Here is a 23,889-nt window from a genome sequence, read left to right as displayed (position 1 = left end):
TGATGAATCCATTGTTAACTTATCTACTGCTAGATTAGAAGGACAACTATTTGAACTTGTCTTTATACACTATTCATTTGATTGTTATCTGTGTTAATAAATTTACTTTATTATGGACATTGATTTGTTAATTACTGATTTACCAGCAGAGAAAATTGCAGAGGTGGCTGCTGAGGTTGCTTGAACTGTTGCCTTACCAACCTTTGCAGAACCAGTTCCAATCATTGAGAGGTAGGATGCATCCTTGGTTTCTTCCTTCTTTACAGCTTCCTTTTGATAACGATCCAAAATGTGATTTCTCTCACTTCTGGAAATTTCCTTCATTTCCAATAACTTGGTCAACTCTTGGAGAGAATGTTCAGGCATTTGAAGATAAATTTCATAGGTATTGTCAGGAACTGCTGCCAATGCACGTAATGTAATTTCAATCTTTTGCATTTTAGAGTCTACTAACTTTTGGAAGGAAGAAATATCTGATTGCTCGAATCTCTTATCATTTCCCAGAACTAGTAAACGTCTCAAACTATATTGAGTAAGTGATTTGACATCTACCAACATTTGATGAGCTCCAACTCGTGAAAACTTTTTACATTTGTAAATATTGGATAAAAATGTTGTGATAAAGGTAATTGTAAATCTATCACACAAAAATTTGAAATTATCCAAAGAAAGTGAGTTGGCAATGTATGGCGCAATATCATTCAAATTTTGAACAATGTTTGAAACATATCCAGATTGATCTCCAACACTTTCCATAATTCCCCAATTTTTAGCCAACATTTCAGAGAGTGGCTTTTCCAAAACATTCATCAAATTATTCACAAGCATTTCAATACCACTCTTTACAATTCCTAAAAACTTTTCTTGTTCTTGAGAGAGATCAATTTGTGCAGAGTATGGCTCTTGGAGTAATCCTCTTAATTCTTCTTCCAAAGGTTGAGTATTTTGTTGAATATAATCTGCACAGTGAATAATGTAAAAGATGATCTTTTCCTCCTTCTCGGTGAGTCTCTTCTTTTCCGTGGTAATTGTATCAGTTGGGAGTACTGCTGATAGACCTAACTTGGTAGTCATTCCAACATAGCCGGTAATTGTTGAAGTGACAGACTTTTGTTCTGTTGGTGTGGTATTTTGAACTTTAGGAAGTTTTTGAATGAGAATATCAGCATAGCTCATTAAACATTTTCTGAAAACACTTTGAAGAACATCGTTCAAAGTTTTTCCACTCGACACAGCACTACATGATTTCATTGATTCAATCACATAGATCAGGACATCTTGGCAACTACTAGCTTGATTAACATTATCCCAGGTTTCCTTTTTTACAATTTTGGCCAAAATTTCCTTCATGGCATCTTCCTCAAACTTGATATAGACGTGCATATGATCTTCAAAGCATGAGCTTATGAATCCTCTGAAATTGTACTTGTTCTTTGGAGTTTTGATTTCTACTTCATCCTCATTATGAGCAGCTGGTTGTACTGGTGACTTTTCTGGATAGAATCGAGACTGCATGTTTCTTTCAAATTTCATTGTTGAGAGAATGGCTAGATATAGTAGTTTACCACTTATTGAACTGTCCTTCTTCAACCATAAAAGAATGGATTCTCGGGTCTTTAAACTAAACTCTACTACAAGTTCTTGTGGAACACACCAATCATGTGGGAAAATATGATCGTACTCTTCCTCGAAATTCTTGAGCAATTGTTTGATAAATTTGAATCGATCATCAATGCTTTCCAATTTCCTGTCTTTAAATTGAGATTCATAGGTAGAGAGTTGTAAGGCAGCAAATTTAGAAACCAACTCTATTCTTACAACATCATCCTCCAAAGCATCAACGATTGGACACATTTCTGAGAGGATACCTTGTAAATTTTCATCCTTCTTTGATCCCAGCTCTTTACAATCCTTCAACAATATTCCTTGAAGTGATTGTCTAAAATTATCAAATCTCTTGAAAATTAACTGAGCTTTTGGAACAGTCTTGAATTCTTCAAGGGATTGTTTCAGCTCGTTAGAAACAATCAAAAACTCTGTCACTTGTTTGTATTGTTTCTTTGATGCTTGAATTTTCATCTTTTCAATAATGGTAGTGAATGAATTCAATCTCTTCAATATCATTATTGTTTGAATTAAATTTCTCTTCCCAATTTCCAAAGCTCTTGTTTCTCTGGCCTGTTCTGCCTTCTCTGAAAGGGATTTCAAGTATGTCATCTTCTCGTTCAATATAAAAAGCATTTCCATAGCATCCTCCAATTCCTTTCTCATTGTAGATGATGAAGAACAAGCCTCTCTGTATGCAATCAAAATATCCAAATCAACATTCCTAATAAAACTCAATGAAAGATCCACTTTTTCCTCTCTAAATTGTTGTTCACCGTTCAAAGAACCCGTTGATGATGATGATGGTGATGAACCGAACAACTTTCTTGAAGTTATATAATAGAAGGCATCATATTCTTCCACTGTAAATATGTCATCCAATTGAAAGTCTGGTAATTCTGGTTTTGTTGCTGATGATAGTGGAGGTGTGTTAGTGGTAGCCTTTGGTGAGCCGAGAATATTCTTCTTTCCAGTTAGGAACATTTGTTTTTTCCGTTTAGATGAGTAATCAATTAGAGAAATTGGGTAATACAGTTACTAAAAGACTTGCTATTTCTTTATTCCGATATTCAGGTAACAACAACCAAAAATTGAATTTTCAAAAAATGAAAATTTGCGAAGGTAGATGATGAGGGTTGTGTTTTGAATTTTTTTTTAAATTTAATTTTTAAAATTATCCAACACTTGATTTTAAGGGAAAGAGTCTAGCTTGGATACTGGAAATTGGTTTAATACATCAAAGTTTGATTTTCTTCAATGGTGCCACATTTTGCTGAGATTTCTAAATTCATTTTGGATCTTTCATTTTGTAATTGCAAGTTCACAAAAGTGTTGACAAATAGAATTTAAAAAAAATGAATCTACTTGCCCTCCCATTGGAAATTTGGCAATTTTGTATACTTCAATATTTGCTTGGTCCGATCTATCAAGTGAATTTAAATTCTAATGAAAATATTATGAAATTTAAACATTATTTCCAAAAATGGTGGATACTTTAAATATTCAAACAATTAGAACAGTTCATACCCTGTGTTGTGTTACTAGTAAAAAAGCTTGTCAATTATTCATGCAGGAAATGCATGACTATTGGAAAAAAGTTTCGAATGTATTGGAAATGGTTGTTTATTGGAAACGATATCAATCTTTTGAGGGATTTTCATTAGCAAGAGGAGATATTTCAGTTTATGATTCAGTTTCGCTTGTGAAAATGCAAAAACTTATTGAGGCAACTGAGATGAATTCCAACAGAGAATATTCACAAATTATTGATCCATCTATGTGTGGCTTTCACTATCAGATACCTGTGGACTTGGATGGAATTCCTAATGATTTTGCAAACGAGGAAGTGAACAAGTTATTTGAGGAAAGAGTTGATACGTTAATGATATCTGAATCTAAATTTGAAAAGATTAAATCTATCACTCAATTGGAACCATATGACCTGTATTTACACAAGGCATTTATATTGGTACTTGATATGATTACTTATTTTGATAGTGAGAGATTTAAGAATGATAGTTATATGTATTGGGATACATTGGAAAGAAGTTGTCTTATTTCGAAAGGTTTAGTTTCAAGTAACCCAACAGATCGCTCACTTGGTTTTGTAATTGATATGGAAACTGATATTGAAAGTTTAATGCTCTTGAGACAATTGGAGCCCACTTGTGTGGCCCTTTCAATTAATTTCACATCAGAGCACTATCAACAATTTGTAATACCCAACAAATATGCTCAATTTTTATGCTTTTCTTTCCAAATTCCCAATGAAACTTCAACTGAATACGACAACTTCCTTGATGGTCAAGAATTTCCTAATGTTATTGATTTAACCATCAGGTTGGCTTCCAGTGATTCGAATTATTATTTTAAAATTGATACAGAACGATTAGAGAGGAATATTCTTTCCGCCATAACAAGGAAGAAATTCCCCAAGTTATTAAGAATTTCAATACAAGGATGTTCCTGTATTTATAAATTGTTAGAGCAGGAAATATTTTCAGAGCTGGCCTATGTGGAAATTATTCCACAGACCGACAGAGATATGGAACTTTACAATTGGTCTGAAAGAAGAGTTCACAATTTCATCAATCATCACTTTATTGAGAAGGATCATTCATTGATTCATCAATTGGTTGTCCATGCAAAGATTGTTAGGAATGACCCTGATGCCAAATATGACACCATTAAGGAATTGTACGATATGAGCAGGGGTAAATTTGCGGCTTGCATTTCACACTCCTCAATCAATGAATATTATGACAGATGCTATGAGTAGTTACAAAATGACCAATAAATGCAAGATTTTGAACAGAATTGACTTAAGCATGACAAGTTATTTTTTGAATAGTTCAAGATTTGAAATCGAGTGCCTATTATTGAAGATTTTTACCAATAATCATCACATGAGCTCATTTTCCATCTTTGAAATGATGAAAACTATTTGCGTCTCTTGATGTATTTCGAATTTTGGAAATGTATTTTGTGGCTGTATGACAATCCAATTCTTGTTTTTTCCAATTTCATTTATTTATTTTGTTATTTTTATTTAAAAAATAACCAGAATTAATTGAAATGGCTTCGGAAGAACAAGTGGCCATGGAAGATGATGATACTTCTGCCTATCAATTTGGAGAGTTTATTTCATCGTATGCTTTTCCTCAGAGCATTCATACCATTGAATTGAATACAACGATGGATATCTTGTTGGTGAATAATTTTCTGTATAGAATTCCGAGTATGGAGAGGCTTTTGATGATCGAGCACTCTAGTGATGAGAGAATTAAATTTAGTCCATGTGGAGAATATATTATTAAAATTAATCAGGTGGATAATCATATGAAAATGTATCATATTGATAACAAGTTGGAGGAAATTCAAGTCAATAATAATTCTATTGTGGATTTAATGTGCGATGAATTAATTTATGATATTGAGTGGATTAAATTGGAAAAGACAAGAACTGAACATTATTTGGATACTTTTCTGATAAAGTTTGATCCGAACCATATGGCTGTTTCGGGAGCTATGGAACAAAATCAACAGAATCAGCAGCAACAACAATTAGAGCCAACATCATGTATCAAATTTGAAACTAGTAAGAATTTATTGATTTTGTATCTGAAAAATCAATTACTAGATAATAATTATTCAGCACTCTTATTGTTGAATGGTAAATTACCTATTATGAGACTCAAGTCTTTGGACCATATTAAAAAGGTGAACCACAAGAAGGATTTGAATATTGACAAGTTTGGAAAATCATTAAATATTTTGCCAATTCTAGAGAATGTTAATGAATGTAGGAAAGATATCACTAAAAGTTGGAGTGACTTCTTTGCCAACTCTGTATTTGTAAAACTAGAACATTTGGATATTTTTGAATTGATATCTACACGTTTGAATTATATTAATATGGAACTGTTTGCAAGCGTTGAAGAAGCCTTTTATGCTAAATTGTTAATCTCTTTCAATCATATTATTGATAGAATTGATAATGGATTTAGTTTGATATTTTCATATTTGGAATATTTAATATCCAATCTGAATGACTTGGACTTACAAGAATTATTTTTACTAGTCAATGATTACTATTATGAATGGAAGGTTAAAGTTTGTGAAAATATCAAATCTATACTAATTTGCCTTTCCGATATTCAATCACAAAAATCAAACATTAATCCAAACGTTGAATCTAATTTCAAGTTTTACAATTTTGACAAATTTAATCAAAGTATTGAAAGTTTACAAAAAAAGATATTGAACTCCCATTACTTTAATGTCATGGAGGTATTAGATGCTCAAAAACATCTCAAATTCAACTATGAATATTGTAAAAATTCATCTGAGCACTACTATTATGTGTCCGATAATACGCTCTACATTTTCAATGATACATTAGAGGATAGACAGGAACCAATTCAAATTGTTTGTGGATTGGCCGATGAAACAGTCGACGAGGTCTATCTCTACAAGGAGAATCGTTTCATTGTCAAGACTCCACACACCATCCTCTATATTGCCGACAATAACATTGTCAAATATCTACAATTCGAAGATGAAATTACCAAATTTACAATCTCAACGATACGTAATCTATTTGCCATTTGTATATCATCCAATGATAGATTATTCTCAGTTTATGAAATCACCGATTGATTGCCTTAATAAATTGCCGTTACGTATCCAAAAATTGGCGGCAAATTTAAAAAAAAACAATCTCAAACACACCAACTTCTGCTCCTGTTATCATCACAATTCCAGATGGATAGTATCAGAGAGAATTATGCCTCCCCTCTAGTTAGAAAAGGTTCCACTGCCTCACTCTACCGTAACAAGTTATCATCGGCGAGTCTCAATAATTCAATATTAAGCAATAACAGCAGCAATAATAGTAGCTTGAATTTGAATTCTTCATCATTGCCAAATAAGAAGCAACAACAATCCATTCCCTCTCATCAGAACACTTCTTCAATAGGCTCCAATAAGGTTAATTATCATCCGGTTTCACTTGTGCAAATACCAGCGTCAACACTACCTCCAACAGTTTCGATTCAGTTAGCCCCAACTTTTGAAAAGAATAAGGATATTAAGATTTCTCTCTCATCAAAATCACTCTCTAATTCTTCACAATTTGGTAATAATCAACAAGTTAATCAACAACCAAAGAGTAAGGATCAAAGTTTTCATGCCTCAAAATTATATTCTGATATTTTGGAATCGTCCCTACAATCAATTTATCAACATTCATCATTGCAAGAACCAAATCCACCGACGATTGCTTCATCAATTAGTGGATTGGATTACATTAAGGACTTGTATAGTAATAATAATAGCTTTGTTTTGGAAGATTCATCACATTTGAATAATAGTATTGATAATCAAGTACAGGAAGAGGAACAATCAAATAATAACAATAATTCACATACTAACAGCTCACTGGTTTTGGAAACAATCAAGCAGGATATTAATGGTATTGATGAGCTGATTTTGTTTTCACCACTTTCTGGTATGAATGAAACAACTTGTTTTGATATTGATTTGAGCAATGAAAGTGGGGATGATTTGTTCGATTCTCTTAGTTATTTGATAAATTACAAAAACATTAATTTATTGAATCTAAGCAATTGTCATCTCAAATTTAACACGCTTTCACTTCCATTCAAAGAAATTAGACTAATCAAAATATTAGACCTTTCAAATAATGGATTGGTTTGCAATGATATCAAGTGTTTATGCGAAAATCTCAAACAAAGTTCAACTCTTCAAGAGTTAATACTTTCCAACAATTTAATCTCAAATAAGGGTATTGTTTCAATTGGAAAATATCTAACTGAAAAGAATAACTTGAAAAAGCTTCATTTGAAAAACAACAGGTTCACAGCTCTTGGGTGTAAAGCTCTTTGTTATGGAATGATGCTTAATACCAATTTGATATACTTGAACTTATCGAACAATAATCTTCAAGTAAGTATTTCTATTTAAACGTGAACTTACATTTAACAGAATTGCCATTTTATAATTAGTCAACTGTTGCAATATGCAAAATCTTTAAAAAGCATCGAGCTGAATGAATGTGACCTCTTTTCAAATGATTACTATTTTAGTTTCAATAACAGTATCAATATTAACATTCTCAATTTGGAGGGTAATAACCTTGGAGATTTTATCACTAAAAAATTATTCAGCAGCTTGTCTGTCAATTCAAGTATTCACACTATTTATTTGAAGAATAATGGAATAACGGACGAATGTACAAATACTATTAATTTATGTCTCAAGAACAACAGTAAATTACTTTATTTGGATTTGAGCCAGAACAAGCTCAGTTCTCGCTCAATATTTCTCCTAACTGAAACTTGCAAAATATTCAAGAAGAATATTGTAATCTTGACAAAAGATCAAATAGTTTCCAATGAGAATGACCAAGAAGAGGAAGAAACTCATTCTACTTATTCCTGTGCTGATAGTGGGAGAACAGAATTATTGCAATTACAAGACCATTACGGCTCAATTCCAACACAACAGAATAAGGTTCAAGTAATTGAGGAGGAAATGACCTCTCCTGAATCAATCTCAGTAGCAGATATAGCCAACACATCAGATATTATTTCAGAACACAGTGAACCATCCTATCCCTACTTTGATATGTTGATGAACGTTCCTCACATTGAAGTTAAGTTACCTATTTATTATGATGATGAGCAAGAGGAGGAACTAGCTGCTACAGACCACAATGACGAGGATGGTGCACCTTGTGATGGATCAGTTCTTATAGAATGTGAAGAGGAAATTGATGAGGAGGATCAATGTTTCAATGAGGATGATATTGTTGGAACTTTTTTATCCAATCTGTCTTCCAATTATCCATATCTAAATGGTGCATCATTACTTTCTGTGAATGAGAGGGCTCAAGAGATTGTTTATTCAGATTCTGAAACTCAATCTGAAACAGACCACAATGAAACAACAGTTCCAATGAATGACAATTTGGAAAATTTATTGCTTGATAACAATTCTTTCCACAACCTTCTTGAAACAACTGGTAGTGACTTTAACACCAGTTCATTATCTTCGACCTCTCACCAACCAGTAAGAAGAGAACGGTTAAATTCACTTTCCAAAATCCGAGATCAATACATTTCACCAATGAAAAAACCACAAGCCTCAGCATCTCCTATGAATCTTTCCTTTTCCCAACTCATGAAACAATTAAATTACTAATCTTAAATGTAAATATTTGTTCAACAATCAATGCTATTGTTAATGATGACTTCTTTTAATAGATAGAAAAAAAAATTATTCAAAAAAAATGCCAAAACAGAAGAACATCAACAAACCTCTTGAAAAGATCGATGGTGTCGTACAAAAGCAAAAGCACAAGACACCAACTGTTGATGAATATGATGGGGAAATTGGAGATCGTTCGAAATTATTAGACAAAATTTTAGCAGCTAACCAAGTGGAGACCGATGAGCTGGCTGAAGTTGTTGATGAGGGTGATTGGATTGAATTAAAGAAAAAGAAGAGAAAACCTGTTAAAAAGCACACCAGACTGGCACACATTATGCAAATAGCACCAGGACTTCACGTCATGAGAAGACAAATATTAACAATATTATTTCAATTGGAAATTGAAAATGGTAAATTAAAATCAATTCCGGCGCAGCGAATTGCTAGAGCATGTAAATTTGTAATTAAAGAATCACCTAAACTTAATAATGAACTTAGGTACTTTGATGATAGATTTAGAAATTGGCAAAAACCAATACGAAATATGAATGAATTGAAGATGACAAAAGCTGCACTTGAAAGAATCACTATTTACATTGAGAAAAAGTTGGAGAATATGTGTAGATGGGGATGGGTGATAACTATGGCCAAAAAGCACCGGACTCTTTATGCAGAGAGTTTCCTCACTGGCAAAGAATTAATGGAAGGAAAATATGATATTAATAAGAGCGTCAATTTTAATGCTCTTGCCAGGAGGTATAATTTCTTTACACCAGAGGAGGAGGCTTTGGAGAAACGAGTGGAGGCGTCTGGTCTTAATAGTATCGATCAAGTCTTTTCAATTTTGGAGAATGCTGATATTACCAATCCTGATTCCAATTTGTTTGCTTTAACACATTTGGATAATGCTCTCAAAAAGCCTCAAGTGATGGAGAGATTAACTAACACTGGTGGTGAATTTATTGCTCGATTGAAGCAAGAACGAGATCAACAACGGGCACAAGAACAAAGAAATCGACAAACACGTGCTAATTCAAATATAAACCATTCCGATGATGATGATGATGATGATGATGAATCATTCAGTATGGAAGAAGAAGAGCCACCAAAGAAATCCTCAAAGAAAAGGAAGAAACTAGAGGAAGACGATGATGATGATGATTCTTTATCAGAAGTGGAAGAGCCTCCCAAGAAACCAAAGAAATTATTTGCATCATCATCTCCTAAACCATTAGTAGTAGCCCAGATGTTAAAGAAAGCATCTTCTAAATCATCGAAAGAGTCTTCATCAAAGAAATCCTCTTCATCATCATCTTCCTCTTCTAAACCATTAGTAGTAGCCCAACAAGCAAAGAAATCAAAGAAATCTTCTGATTCTGCATCTGCATCATCATCTTCTAATCCACAACCAGCAGTAGCTGAACCAGCAAAGAAAAAGAAGAAGAAGAAAAAGAAGAAACAAAGTGATGCATCTGCAACGCCAGCAGTAGTAACACCACCAAATAATTCCTCAAAGAAAAGAAAGAATCAAAATGATAATGACATAGCTCAACCTTCATCGAAGAAATCCAAAAAATCCTCTGATTCTTCTGCAACTACTCAAGTAGCTCCTCAACCTTCAAAGAAATCCAAACAATCCTCTGATTCTTCTAAACCTTCTAAACCATTAGTAGCAGCCCAACAATCAAAGAAAGCAAAGAAATCCTCTGCACCACCTTCTAAACCACCAGTAGCCGAGTCTTCCACAAACCCATCACAAGGTGAACCAGCAAAGAAAAAGAAGAAGAAGAAGAAGAAAAAGAAGTAAATGAGAAGGATTCAATAAATTCACCAAATTAATTGAATCATCAAAATATTAACTTTAAAAAAATGGCTGATGAGGATTTAGTACTTGCTCTCGATGAGGGAGACATGTTCAAAGTGGATGACAATTATTATAAAAAACCAAGACCAACCCGAATTGAAACATTTGATATTGAAGGAACAGATTTTCAAGTTAAAGTTAGTTTAATTGGTAAGATCATCATGATTTCCGATGTTTTTTAAAATATTATTGAAAACAATATTTTGTGTGTGTGATGAAAATTATGAAATTTTGAAATATAAAGGTGAACACATTTTATGGGGAAATTATTTATATAATGCTGCCAAGTGTATTGGAGAATACTTTTACAACAATCAACATTTGGTAAAGGACAAGAGTGTTGTTGAATTGGGAGCTGCTGGTGGTTTGCCAGCTCTAGTTTGTGGAAAATTGGGATCTTCTAAAGTAGTAATTACAGATATTGATCATGGAGATTTGATTCCAAATTTGGCTGTGAATGTGGAATTAAATTTTGATAAGGAAGATAAACGAGTTCAAGTGAGAGGTCATGCTTGGGGTGAGAAATTGGACGAAACTTTTGCAGGTGAAAAGCATACCTATGATGTTTTAATTTTGAGTGATGTTTTATTTAATCATGTTTGTCATTATCAATTATTGGACAGTTGTGATTATTTATCTCATGAAAATTCTATTATTTATGTGAGCTATACGTAAGTAGAAAAACATTGAGAATTTTCAGTTGTCAACTTGAACTCTAAACAGTCATCACAGACCTTGGCTTATTAAGGAAGATTTGGAATTTTTCACACGGGCCAAAGAAAGAGGCTACATGGTTGAACCAGTTTTTGATAGAAAGTATCCACCAATGTTTGAAAATGATCCAGGTGACGTCGAGGAACGATCAACAGTTCACGTTCAAATAATGAAACATGATCCCCAACTCTTTAAAACTAAACTAGACACAAAATAAATATCAATATTCAATTCAGAAGTTGCAGTTCATTTCTGTGTGAATTAAATTCATTGCCCATTGGCCTCAAGAATAAGGCACACTAACCTAACACCACTATTTCCAAGTTGAAAATCAATTGCCCATCAAAAAAGAAAATGTGCAAACCACAACAATCAATTACCCGCTCAAGGTTTCTGTTTTTTGTGCAGATTTTACTGTTCTGCACCTTTTCACACAATCTTTGGGTAGAATGTAAATATAATGATCCTAGTATTGTTGCTAATGATAATCATGCTGAATATTATTATTATAATTATTCATGGCCCTCCGAGAATATCTTTCAAATATATAATAATATAGCAGTGAATGGAACTGTTTTATATGTCAAGCCGATTGCTGTTCATACTACTAGTAGTAGTCGATCATCTACATCTGCACTGAGTAATCCTACCACGGATCCAAAGAATTGTACCACCATTGAAAATCCATGTGTCAACCTGGCACAAGTGGATGCCTTCTTGAAACAAGTGCATAAAAAGAAGGCACCAGCAGATTCAGTTATTATCAGACTCATAATGGATAGGGAGAATCGTCGAGTATTTCCCTTTCCTGCTGTTGGAGTCTCTTCCTATTCCTATAATGAATTGTTTTTCGAATTGTTTAATGCAGAGGAAAATAGTAATGTTACCTATAGTTGGGCTGGCTTTGATTTGAGTGGTGTGTCTGCTCAGGCAATTACCTTCTTGAATGTTTCTTTGGATAATTTCAGATACATTCAAAAGTACAAAACCATTCGATTCATTGATTCAAAAATTGGTAGTTTTGTTAGCATGTACAGATATAGAGTATTTGATGGTGATATTACTCTGAGTGGATCAGTACTTGCAAATTCTGCACTCAATTCAATTAATAGACTTTTGGTAAAGGAGAGTAAGATTATTGATTGTGAAATGTATGGAATGAGTTCTGAATATGTCAAAATGTTAAACACTGAATTTTTGAATAGTTTCTTTAAATATCATTTGGATTCAGATACTGATATTGTGGTTACCTCTCAATTATTTCATATAGAGAATTCAATATTGAATAATTCTACATTAGAACTCTTTAGATTTGATAATGTAATGATCAAGAATTCCAACACTCTTCTCATTTCTAGAATTATTCTACGTTATTGTGGAGCATCTACCATTGATAGTCTCATTGCAAAAGATTCATTATACCTTAGTGTTAATAATGCAGACCAAATATTGATTCAGGATTCCAATTTTGAAACGACAAAGTTCAATACAGATGAACCAATATTATCAGTTTCAGCAACTTATTCCCTTAGACTCGTGAGAACTCGCTTTAAAAATTGCAACACCATGCCAATAGTCACTGATATGGTATCTACTATTTTCATGTCTGCCTGTAGTTTTGAGAATGGTTATGGAATGATGAGGTCAGTGAATGATTTTTCAGAGGGTTCCTATATCAGAATAGCAATTGGTCATGCCGATTCAAATATCAATGATGGAGATGGAACTCTCTATGCCTATGGATATAGCACTTTATCATTTGAGGGATTTACCTTCTCCAATAATACAGCCAGAAATGGAGGTGCTGTCTTCTTTTATGGAGAATCAATATATAGTTTGTTTACAGACATGATTCAAAACACTGCATTGAATAATGGAGGAGCTCTATACTATAGAAAGGAAATAGGAACTAATTACGTTTTAGATAATTGTGCATTTGTATTTGATAATAATACTAGTAAGAATAGTGGAGGAGCTCTCTATTTGGAAATTGAGAGAGATGTTGGAAGAAACAAATTATTTGGTGCTTGCCGTAATAATTTGGCGTATAATTCTGGAGGATGTGTCTATGCAACGAAACAAATCGATTTTCAACGTGCTATAATTTCTAATAATGTTGCTTACAATTATGGACCTACATTTGCATTTGCAATATCTAATGCAACTTTTCACATGGAAATTGAATATTCAACTGAGAACATTGTGAAATACAATGTGGGAGCTGAAACTGTTTTGGAAATTGACATTTATCCAGGACAAGTTATTTCCTCAATCATATTTTCTGATTTCATAATCAACAATGGAGAACGTTTGAAATTCTTGAGTCAACCTGCAACAATTCATTGTTCAACAGATGCAAATATTCTCTACCAAACTCAAGAGCATACTAACATAATTAATGACCTCTCTTTGAATTTAAATGTTCAAAAGAAAAAGGTGAATGCAACCATGATCTTGGAATCTTTTCAAATGAATTTCATTTTCAATATTCTTGATTGTCCAAAAGGTATGAGCTTGAAAAATCCTCTCCACTCTGTATTTGTATGTTTAGAAAATGATAGTTTCAATCCAATCATTTTATACACAGTCATACCCGTCTCTGTAATTTTTGGTATGCTCTTGACTGTTGTGTTGTTAGTAGCGATTTTCTTATTGGTGAGATGTTTCAGAAATGTCTATAAGAAGGCATCTCTATTTGATAAGAAACTAAAGGCAGAGGAAATGATGGAGAGAAAGATTAATAATAGACAATTATTCTTTGTGAGTAGCTCTTCCAATATGTCTACACCATTGCTTTTGAATCATTCGAGCTCATCAAGTGTGAAAAAGTCACGATTGATTATTCCATTGGAAGATATTGAAATAATTAACAAGATTGGAGAAGGAGGAAATGGAACTATTTGGCTTGGAAAGTGGAAATCAAAAGATGTCGCATTGAAATCTTTGAAAACAGATGATACCTTGCAAGATGAAGAATTTGAAAGAGAAGTTGCTGTACTGAACATGTTAGATCATCCTTCCATTGTTAAATTATATGGTGTCTGTATCTCTGACAATAGAAAGTTTATGATTGTGGAATATTATCCTAGAGGAAGTCTCGACAAGTTGATTTATAATTGTAAAATAGGAAAGGAATCTTTGACTCTTGCTCAAAAACTGAGTATTCTTGTTGATGTTGCCACTGGAATGTCATATTTACACTCTCAACAAATAGTTCACAGGTTTGTTTCTCAATTTTGTAATCTTTCTGATATGAATTTATGTATTTATTTAATAGAGATTTAAAACCAGGAAATATACTTCTCTCAGATGGAGGCAATGCTAGGGTATGTGATTTTGGTCTCAGTAAGGTCTTGTCTACAAGTCTTGGAGCTACCAAACAAATAGGCAGTACATGTTACATTGCAATTGAGATGATTAATGACTCTCCAAAATATACCACAAAAGTAGACGTTTATTCATTTGGAATTATCATGTGGGAATTATTTTTTGAAGAAGCTCCATATTTGAATTACAATTCCAAAAAAGTTTACAAATTCATACCAAACAATTCAAAAATGAATGAATTCAACATTCTCTTTCATGTATTGAATGGAGAAAGACCAGTTATTCCATTCACCAATAGAGAGGAGGAAATATTGTGGCTTGAGGAATTTGTACTGCCATTCAATAATTCCTTCTCTACCTCGTCTCTTGTTGCCATTTCGGATAAGTATTTGGATTTGATGAAATTGTGTTGGAGTGAGGATCCAAATAGTCGACCATCCTTTGAGTCTATCTCTCGACAATTGCAATATTTACTTTATGAATCAAAAAAAACCTTTCCTCAATACTATCAACCCATTAATTAGTAGTAATCATGATGATGATTATTAATTGGAGAAGAAAATTCAAAAATCAACATTGAAGAGATTTTGGATTGTTGAAATCTAACAAATAGCACATTTCTTCTTCTTCTTCGTTGACTTTGACTTTGGATAATTGGCATCTCTAAACATGGTATATGATTTAGTAATAATCTCTGCAAAATCTGAAATATTTCCCTCCTGTAGCTGATGTTTCAATATATGTTACTGCTCCAATATTCTCGGCCATTTTAATAGCATCTTCATGTTTAACTGGAGAATCAAAATATCTATATCTCATTCGTTTCATTTCTTCATCTCTTGACAAGTCAATCTTGCAGGCCACCAAAACAATTGGAGAATTTGGCAAGTGATGATTAATTTCTGGAAACCACCGAGATGGAATCTTATTGAAAGACCTAGATCGTATTCTTGAAACAAATACAAAACAAATCTGTTTCTGGATATGTAAGAGGTCTCAATCGATCATAATCTCTAATTTTCTCACACTGGTCAATTGGAAAATTTTCAACCAACTTACTCTTGACCTTCAGTATCCACAACACCAATGCCTTGACATGTTTCCTTGTATCCACATCCATATATTTAATCAAGTTTTCATTATAAACTCCATCATTGTAAAAGACAGGAATTTCTCCATAAAATAATTTTGAATTAATGTTGTTTTTCCAACAGCTCCTTCTCCACAAATGATAATGTTTAAACATTCCTTTTCCCAATCAATTTGTTTAATTGAGATTGAATTTTTAATTTCTTGAAATGGTTTGTAATGTTGTACGGTATCAAGTTTAGTTTGGAGAGCTAGTAATGGATTCGAATAACTTTCTTCATTCATTTTGTCAACTTGTAATGAAAGTTGATTAATTGAGATCTATAATCACATTTAACATTTGAAAATTCATTGTAAAACACCTTAGTCTTTGAACAATTAAAGAAATTGGAACTCTCCACCTTATCTGCATCAATGATTGAGATTCTGATAATTCACAGCTTTTCCTTTAAACAGAGAGAGAGTTTGTGCATGTTAAAACTTGATTGTTTTGTTGGTGTAAAGTTAGGATTCTTCACCAAGGTATTCCACAAGTTTTAAAGTTAAGTAATAAAGCTTTTCCAATATAAGAGCATAGAAAGCAAAAGAAAGAAGTTTCCATAGTATCCAATTGGTACAATTCTCTTTTCAAGTTCTTCTGAACTTGTTGGAAAGCCAATCTCTCCCATCTTTTTCACAATACTTGGTTTTTTAGAGGCATTCCCAATGGTAAATCTTCGACACCCCCTTTCATGAACTCACTTTGGAATTAGGATGACGTTCAATTATAAACGAAAGTCTAAATACTATATATTGATCCCTTGACCTCCACTCCCTTCAACACTTTATGTTCCTATTAATGTTAGTCTATGAATATTAATAATTAATATTTGTATTAAGGAAATTCGAATGTGATAAATTATCAACATATACCTGCAAAAGTATTCATCCTAATATTAATAATTGTTACATAATGTTGTAAGCACCACCACTAATACTACTGTAGAGTTCTTTCTTACATGTCCCATCATTATAAGATTTCCCGCCAATTAAATTTTTCAATGAATCATGCCATTGACGATTTGAGTGCTCTTGAACCTTGAACCAGTTTTCATCACCTCTCACTAAAAAATACGGCAACTACTTGCTTTTCTTTTGTCGCCAAAAGTTTAGATCATCAACTACTTGCAGAAGGAAGACATTGCACTTTCGAGAATTTATTCATTCACCACTTTAGGGGAGACTTTCAAAGTTTTAAAAAAAACGTTTTAAAAATACAATAACAACAACAACAACAACATGTCTATTGAACATAGAGTTGGAGACAAGTTTGTTCTCGGTAAAAAGATTGGAAGTGGAGCCTTTGGTGAAATTTTCATTGCTACAAACAAGCAAACCTTGGAAAAGGTTGCTGTAAAATTGGAACACAGAAAAGCTAAACATCCACAACTTCTCTATGAAGCTCGTTTGCTCAAGCTCTTGAACCTCTCAAAGAAAGGTATGTTTCATTTACTTTAACGCTGGTTACAAGCCCAACACCTGTCCTTTAATACTTTGAATTTATCATCTCTATTCCATAATATTTTAAATTTATTATTCTGTTGTATTGATGTGATGACTACATCAACCATCAATATTGTATAACAACATTTTTGTATACAATCTCGTCATCTATTCTTACAATTGTACTACTCTCGGTAATATTTACTTCTACTACTATGACTTGTTATGATGAATAACACAATACATTCATATTTAACAACACCAAACTCTTCAAAAATTTAAACTGCCCATTATCATGATAATTTTGACGTTCTGGCTATCTGGAAGAGGAAGCTGTGGGCATTCCAAAGGTTAAATGGTATGGTATCGAAGGAGATTTCAACGTAATGGTTATGGATCTTCTCGGTTCCTCTCTCGAAGAACAATTCAACCGTTGTGGTCGTAAATTCAGTTTAAAGACTGTTTTAATGTTGGCTGATCAAATGTTGAAACGTGTAGAATACTTGCATGCCAAGAACTTTATCCACAGAGATATTAAACCAGACAACTTTTTGATGGGACCTGCTAAAAAGTCAGAAATTGTCTACCTCATCGATTACGGTTTGGCCAAGAAGTACAGAGACTCAAAGCACGTACACATTCCATACCGTGATAACAAACATTTGACTGGTACTGCTCGTTATGCCAGTATTAACAACCACTTGGGTATCGAACAATCAAGAAGAGATGATTTGGAATCTTTGGGTTATGTCTTTATGTACTTTAATCGTGGATCATTGCCATGGCAAGGATTGAAGGCCAGAACTAAATTGGAAAAGTATAACAGAATTTGTGAGAAAAAGACTAGTACTGGTATCAAGACTTTGTGTGAAGGTTATCCACCTGAATTTGCCACTTATCTCAATTATGCTCGTTCTCTAGGATTTGAAGATAAGCCAGATTATCAATATTTAAGAAAGTTATTCCGTGATTTATTTGTTCGTCAAAAGTTTGTTATGGATTACGAATATGATTGGGTCATACTGGATAAGAAGAGAGCTGAGGATCCACAATCAGGTGCCTCTGTTGGAGGTGTTTCTGTTCCAAACACTATGGGATCTACCGGAATTATTCCTGGATCAAGTCAACAACAATAATCATTTAGCTTTGTTATGGTTGTTCCTAAAGTAATGTGATATTGATGTTTTGTCATCACATGGAATTATTGAACCACTCACAGAGTTTTCAATATTTGTACAATTTGAACACTTTCCACACATTTTCTTCACCATTATTCACCTCCCTTCTTCCCAGTACTACTAACACAATAAAAAAATTAATTTCAATAATTACATCATTTAGATTACGACAGAAATGGATAGCGCGGGTTCAATATTTAAAGATGTATCAATTATTGCCAGGTTTAGAACATAACGTCCGGATTTGGATTAGTTAAATAGCCATGCTATCTCAATAATAAATAATGGATAATTAACAATTAATTCTAAAAATTAATAATGTATTATTAGCACAGTTATTTGTTTCAATTTTCAGTCAGTCAGTCAACAATTATTAATTTTGTAAGGTCGAATATTTTGATAAATCTTACAAAAAAAATGCTTCAATGTCGCACAAAACAGAATATCATCATGAACATCAAGTAATAACGCCAATTATTGGTTCTAAAGTATATCATCGGTTACAGAAAATAATTCAACATTTAATTCCATCAGAATTAAATATAAATCATTCTTCCGATGACAATCATCATGATGCAAATAATAATAATAATTATCAATCATTTGGAGAAACACAAATACTAGTGGATAATTCAATTGATTTTGATGAATTGGAAAAGGCTTTCCGACAATTTAAAATTCCCTCTCCCAAAATTCAAATAGTGGAAACTTTGCCAACCTTTGATAATGATAGAACAATTTCAGAGTTTAGGAAATTAGATACTACTATTGATGTCAATGAAACTAATGGGAAAATAATCGAACATTTTTCTAAATCTAATGTGGCAGGTGATGCTGCTGAGGACGAATTGGATGTTCTAGTCAAAAGAGCTGAAGATATGAGAATTCAAGAAGAATTAACAGAAAAAGGAACTATTAAGAAATCATCAGGTAAAATATATGAAGTTGTAAAATATATGCCACATTTGATTGTACCGACCTATGTCGAAGAAAGCACAAGAGCTGGAATGGAAACTAGAGAAAGAAGAAGACAGAGAATTAAAATTCTCTATGATGTCCAAACAACAAGAGCTCAAACACCTGCATTTCTTGATGTTTCTCAAGATGACCCTAAAACCCCTCTTGCATTTAGATATATCAGAATTATACTGACAACTGCAGAAGCAAGACGAGCACAAGATATTCATTTGGATCAATATAGCGCAAATTGTATGAGTATTGTCTATGCTACTCAATTGGGTGTGACAGGTAAACTTGTTCTTAAGGGAGCCGTTGTTCAATCCATTATCTATTACATTGCTTTTTATGATTTATTGAGTGCAGGTAAAGCAATGCCAGGAGCTGTCAGGGATTATTCATTGAAAATCAAAGTACGTTCACACGACTTTTTACAAGGAACTTTCAACGTTTATCGAGTGAATTGCATCCGAACAAATCATGAATTGGGTTTGTTTCATATTGTTATGAGAACTTTACAGAATTAAGGTTTTTTTTCAATAATTGAAAATGGTGTAGTTTTATAAATTGTAAAATTAGGTGCAACATTTCAATCACACAATCCATTTATTGTGAATTCTATTTCTTGGTTTTCTTTTCAGACTTCTTTTCAGTCTTTTCAGATTTCTTAGAAGACTTCTTTGCTGGCTTCTTTTCTTCTGGTTCCTCTTCTGGTTCTTGTTCTTCTTCGGCTGGAGCTTCTTCTTGGTGTTCTTCTTCATCGTTATGAGTTTCAGCAGCTTTCTTCACAGTCTTCTTCTTCTTCTTTTGAGGTTCATATTCTTCCTCATCTTCATCTTCAGAATCATCACGAGCAACGTAATCCTTTGAGCCATTCTTTCCAACTTCCTTTGTCAGAGAAGCCAAAGCTTCGGCATCTTTTGCATTTGGATAAATTCTTGGGATTTTAGATAAGTATTCACTAGTGATGGCACCCTCGACATCTTTGGCTTTAATGATGGCTCTGTTTCCGTGGATAGTAAAAATAGCAGAACGATAGAGAATATCTTCCAAAAGTTCATTATAGACTGTTCTGACAACATCATAAACACCACTATTGACTCTGTGAGCACCAGCTTTGAGAGCTATCCTTTGAATACATGGATTTGTGAGTTCTCTATTCTTCTTGGGTTCTCTTTTTTTGTCATAAGCCTGTTTTCTGAGGATACTCCTTTCTTTCTTTTCAGCATCCGTTAACAATGGTCTTCCTCTTCCTCTTTTTTTTTCAGTTGTAGTTGATGATTCAGGTTCTTTTGTTGTTGTTGGTTCTGATACTACTACTTTTGTTGTTGTTGTAGTTTCAGAAGCTTCAGGCTTAGCTTCCTTTTTTACGCCTTCCTTTTTTTTCTTGCTTTGAACAGCAACAGCTGGTGTTTTTGGAGCCATTTTTTATTATTAATTTTATCTTAATTTAAAATTGATGAAATTTTTTTTTGCACAAACTTGGTTCGAATGAAGAGAGGAACAAAACTAGGCAAAGTAAAATGTTGAATGAGAAAGAAAGTTGAAATGTAAGAATTTTAATATAGTAAGATTCAGGTTAGATTTAATAATTGATATTTTTCTGCATTTAGTTGAAGGTAATCATTGAGTTTCTAATGAAACGAATATCAAAATAAATGAATTAACAACTGGAGATTCTTTAAATGTGTTTTCATTAGGTATATTGAATAGGGTAGTGTTTATTGGAACAGTTTATTCCAAATTTCTAAAAGGGCAGATATTCAAGTGTAGAAACTTTCTGGTTTGTGTTAGACTTAAATGTTTAGGTAATTAATTATTGAAGATGAGTTATTTCATTTTGGCAATTCAGACTCCAAAGATTCAAATGAGTATAAACTTTACAACCTGATAGGTTAGTGAATTTTTCCTTGCATTGGTTCCATAAACTCAATTCTGTTACTTGTTGGCATTTTGTTGTTCTTTTCTCTTTCTTTCGGCATTTCTTAAATCCTTGTCAATTTCAAACTCTCTCATTTCTGTTCTTTCAAGGAATGATTGCTTTTCCAAATAACCATCTTTGGTGTATTGTTTCAACTCGTGCTCAATTCCCTCCTTTTCTTTATATTGTTTCCAATCTTGTTTACTTTGTGAAATTGTAGATTTTTTCTTTTCATTCAATTTCGACAAGGCTTGATCCAATTTTGAGGCCTTGTTATGTACAACTTGTTTTGTATTAATCTTGGTTTCATCCTTCTTTGATCTATCATCATCCGATAAATCCGATAACTCTAATAAATTATCCTTTTCCAAAGTAATTAAACACATATCATCCTCATCAAATGGAGGTGTATTAGCCTGTTGTTGATTCTTTTGTTTTTTAATCGAATTAAAATAATTAATTGTTTCCTCTATTTTTCTCTTTCGTTTTTGTGTAATTTCTTGCTCTGCTAATTTTTCATCACTACTCTTTTCAATGTCCAAAAAGATCGACTTGGGTTCATCCTCATCACTATTAACAAATGCAAAGGTTTCCGACAGCGATGATGTTTGTTTCATTTTTAAATATTTTGTTTTTAATTCTTTTTAATCTGTTATTATTGCTCTCGCAAGATACTGGACAAATTCAATAAGAATAACAATATCTTCCAAACAACTTTATGAACTCTTTACAATGTAAAGTGGTAAGGTAACGAACTGTTTATTATCTTCGTAATCTTGCAAGATGATAAGAGAAGGCTTTGAGACGGAAGCTTTGTTCTAATTTTAAATTTTTTTCTTCAAACAAAAAAGAGGAACATCTTGATATTGAAAAAGTTGTGCCCTCTCTCTCTCGAATTTTCATAGCCTCTCTGAAACGCAAGAACGAGAAGATTTTTATTGTTGTGTGATTTTATAGTTATTGGATATTACCAAGTTTTCAAACAATTTATTACTCTCCGAAGAAAAGGATTTCCAGTGGAATTTTAAGTGTACAATATGTTGTTGATTAGAGCAAGAGGAAAGGACGGTACATTCCGTTTAGAATTATCAGCAGATCAAACAGTTTTGGATATCAAAAAACTCATCGAAAAGGAAACATCAATTCCTCACTCAAGTATTTCTGTTACCAAGTTCCGCGAAAAGACACCACTGAAAAACACTGATACAGTTCAAGGTTCTCAATTAAAACATGGTGATATGATTGAATTTGTTTATGATACTACTCAACACAAATCAAAACAAGAAGTTGAAGAGGAAAAAAAGAGTCAACTTAGGGATAGTGAAGATTTGGATAATTTGGGTTTGAGAGAAAGAAAAAAGCATTGGACTTTGAGTGAATATTTAGATCTTGTAAATCAAGTTAAAATTACAATCAAACATCAAAAGTATGCCATTTGTTCGACTGCTTATTTGGATCAATTAGTAGGTCAATCATTCCAACAATTCCTCCTTCAAACTAGATTCCAATTCCAAAGATTTGCCTTCCTCTACGGTGAAACAAAAGAAGGAAAGAAGCCACAACCAACAGAAGAAGAAAAAAAGAAGGCCACAAAGGATGAAAACATTAATGTGGATGATGATTATTTGGATGTTTATATTAAGGTATTATTTGAACCAAAACAAGACAGTACGCCTGAAGGATTCAAACAAGTCGAAGATACAGTTTTTAATGATAGAGCTGACACTTTGGCATCCATGTTGGGAATGAAGAAAGTGGGTTGGATTTTTTCACATGACGGACAAAGAGAGTATCCATTGTTAGGTCCTGAAATTATCAAGGCTGCAGAATATCAATCAAAATATGGCCCTTCATTTGTAACAATTACAGCTTGTCGTAAGTAGTATTTACTTTTTTTGATTTTATACAATGTGAATAGCAAACGAGATTGGAGAAATTCAATTCGAAGCCTATCAAGTTAGCAAACAATGTGTAGAACTTTGGGAAAAGGGTTTGCTTTCGGAGAATCCAGAAAATCTAGAATTCTTAATTGCTAAGAAGCAAGTCGAAATAGAAAGAAAAATGACAAATGATATTGATGCTTTATTATTAGTGAGTAACGTTGCTATTGCTCCACACAAGAGTAGCTTCCAAGTTGGCTTCCCTCCAAGAAATAGACCAGGTAATGAAATGTTCCAAAATATGGTGGAACTCAAGTCAGTTCTTCTGGAAAGAAGATCTCAAAAATTCGTTCAACGAGTTTCAGATTTTGATTTATTGCTCTTCTTGACTGATTATTTGAGCTTATCTGTAAGTACTACTGGTTGGCACTAATTTTTATATAACTTTACAATTACCAGTCTGACTTCCCAGGATTGTGTGAAGCTGTATTAAGCCAAAATAACTCTCAAGCAACAATATTCGAAGAACTTATTAATGCTTATTGTGGTATTAACTAATTGTACAATAAACTAACCAATTTAAATCTTGTAATAGTGGAATGATATGAATATTTTAGTAACAGTATAATTGGATGAAGC

General features: G+C 32.9%; 10 protein-coding genes across 10 annotated transcripts; 7 read left to right on the top strand and 3 right to left on the bottom strand.

Annotated features, from left to right (window-relative positions):
• Positions 1-102: 102 nt before the first annotated feature.
• NAEGRDRAFT_61812 (uncharacterized protein) lies at positions 103-2,589 on the bottom strand (the record flags this gene model as incomplete). The annotated part of the gene is made up of 1 exon (XM_002682579.1): positions 103-2,589. One exon carries the CDS (start codon positions 2,587-2,589, stop codon positions 103-105), a length of 2,487 nt encoding a protein of 828 aa, XP_002682625.1.
• A 499-nt stretch (positions 2,590-3,088) lies between these two features.
• NAEGRDRAFT_45394 (uncharacterized protein) lies at positions 3,089-4,384 on the top strand (the record flags this gene model as incomplete). The annotated part of the gene is made up of 1 exon (XM_002682789.1): positions 3,089-4,384. One exon carries the CDS (start codon positions 3,089-3,091, stop codon positions 4,382-4,384), a length of 1,296 nt encoding a protein of 431 aa, XP_002682835.1.
• Positions 4,385-4,704: 320 nt separating this feature from the next.
• NAEGRDRAFT_45393 (uncharacterized protein) lies at positions 4,705-10,645 on the top strand (the record flags this gene model as incomplete). The annotated part of the gene is made up of 4 exons (XM_002682788.1): positions 4,705-6,196; positions 6,407-7,572; positions 7,753-8,697; positions 8,930-10,645. 4 exons carry the CDS (start codon positions 4,705-4,707, stop codon positions 10,643-10,645), a joined length of 5,319 nt encoding a protein of 1,772 aa, XP_002682834.1.
• Positions 10,646-10,933: 288 nt separating this feature from the next.
• NAEGRDRAFT_3701 (uncharacterized protein) lies at positions 10,934-11,597 on the top strand (the record flags this gene model as incomplete). Its single annotated transcript, XM_002682787.1, has 2 exons — positions 10,934-11,373; positions 11,426-11,597. Coding segments are annotated over 2 exons (612 nt in total), but the record flags the coding sequence as incomplete, so codon positions are not given.
• A 2,597-nt stretch (positions 11,598-14,194) lies between these two features.
• NAEGRDRAFT_34842 (protein kinase) lies at positions 14,195-15,999 on the top strand (the record flags this gene model as incomplete). Its single annotated transcript, XM_002682786.1, has 2 exons — positions 14,195-14,637; positions 14,694-15,999. 2 exons carry the CDS (start codon positions 14,195-14,197, stop codon positions 15,265-15,267), a joined length of 1,017 nt encoding a protein of 338 aa, XP_002682832.1. The 3' UTR covers positions 15,268-15,999.
• A 1,096-nt stretch (positions 16,000-17,095) lies between these two features.
• NAEGRDRAFT_82890 (casein kinase I epsilon) lies at positions 17,096-18,644 on the top strand. Its single transcript, XM_002682785.1, has 2 exons — positions 17,096-17,309; positions 17,639-18,644. The coding sequence occupies exons 1-2, from the start codon at positions 17,111-17,113 to the stop codon at positions 18,448-18,450; spliced, it is 1,011 nt and encodes a 336-aa protein (XP_002682831.1). The 5' UTR covers positions 17,096-17,110; the 3' UTR covers positions 18,451-18,644.
• A 273-nt stretch (positions 18,645-18,917) lies between these two features.
• Positions 18,918-19,976, top strand: NAEGRDRAFT_45391 (uncharacterized protein; the record flags this gene model as incomplete). Its single annotated transcript, XM_002682784.1, has 1 exon — positions 18,918-19,976. The coding sequence occupies one exon, from the start codon at positions 18,918-18,920 to the stop codon at positions 19,974-19,976; it is 1,059 nt and encodes a 352-aa protein (XP_002682830.1).
• A 65-nt stretch (positions 19,977-20,041) lies between these two features.
• Positions 20,042-20,874, bottom strand: NAEGRDRAFT_77888 (uncharacterized protein; the record flags this gene model as incomplete). The annotated part of the gene is made up of 1 exon (XM_002682578.1): positions 20,042-20,874. The coding sequence occupies one exon, from the start codon at positions 20,872-20,874 to the stop codon at positions 20,068-20,070; it is 807 nt and encodes a 268-aa protein (XP_002682624.1). The 3' UTR covers positions 20,042-20,067.
• Positions 20,875-21,387: 513 nt separating this feature from the next.
• Positions 21,388-21,987, bottom strand: NAEGRDRAFT_45389 (uncharacterized protein; the record flags this gene model as incomplete). The annotated part of the gene is made up of 1 exon (XM_002682577.1): positions 21,388-21,987. One exon carries the CDS (start codon positions 21,985-21,987, stop codon positions 21,388-21,390), a length of 600 nt encoding a protein of 199 aa, XP_002682623.1.
• A 239-nt stretch (positions 21,988-22,226) lies between these two features.
• On the top strand, positions 22,227-23,840 carry NAEGRDRAFT_77887 (NPL4 family protein). Its single transcript, XM_002682783.1, has 3 exons — positions 22,227-23,245; positions 23,289-23,659; positions 23,710-23,840. Exons 1-3 carry the CDS (start codon positions 22,408-22,410, stop codon positions 23,806-23,808), a joined length of 1,308 nt encoding a protein of 435 aa, XP_002682829.1. The 5' UTR covers positions 22,227-22,407; the 3' UTR covers positions 23,809-23,840.
• The last annotated feature ends 49 nt before the right edge of the window (positions 23,841-23,889 follow it).

This window comes from Naegleria gruberi, assembly GCF_000004985.1.
Source record: "Naegleria gruberi genomic scaffold NAEGRscaffold_2, whole genome shotgun sequence".
NCBI lineage: Eukaryota > Heterolobosea > Eutetramitea > Acrasida > Naegleriidae > Naegleria > Naegleria gruberi.
This window is presented reverse-complemented; position numbering and strand designations above follow the sequence as displayed.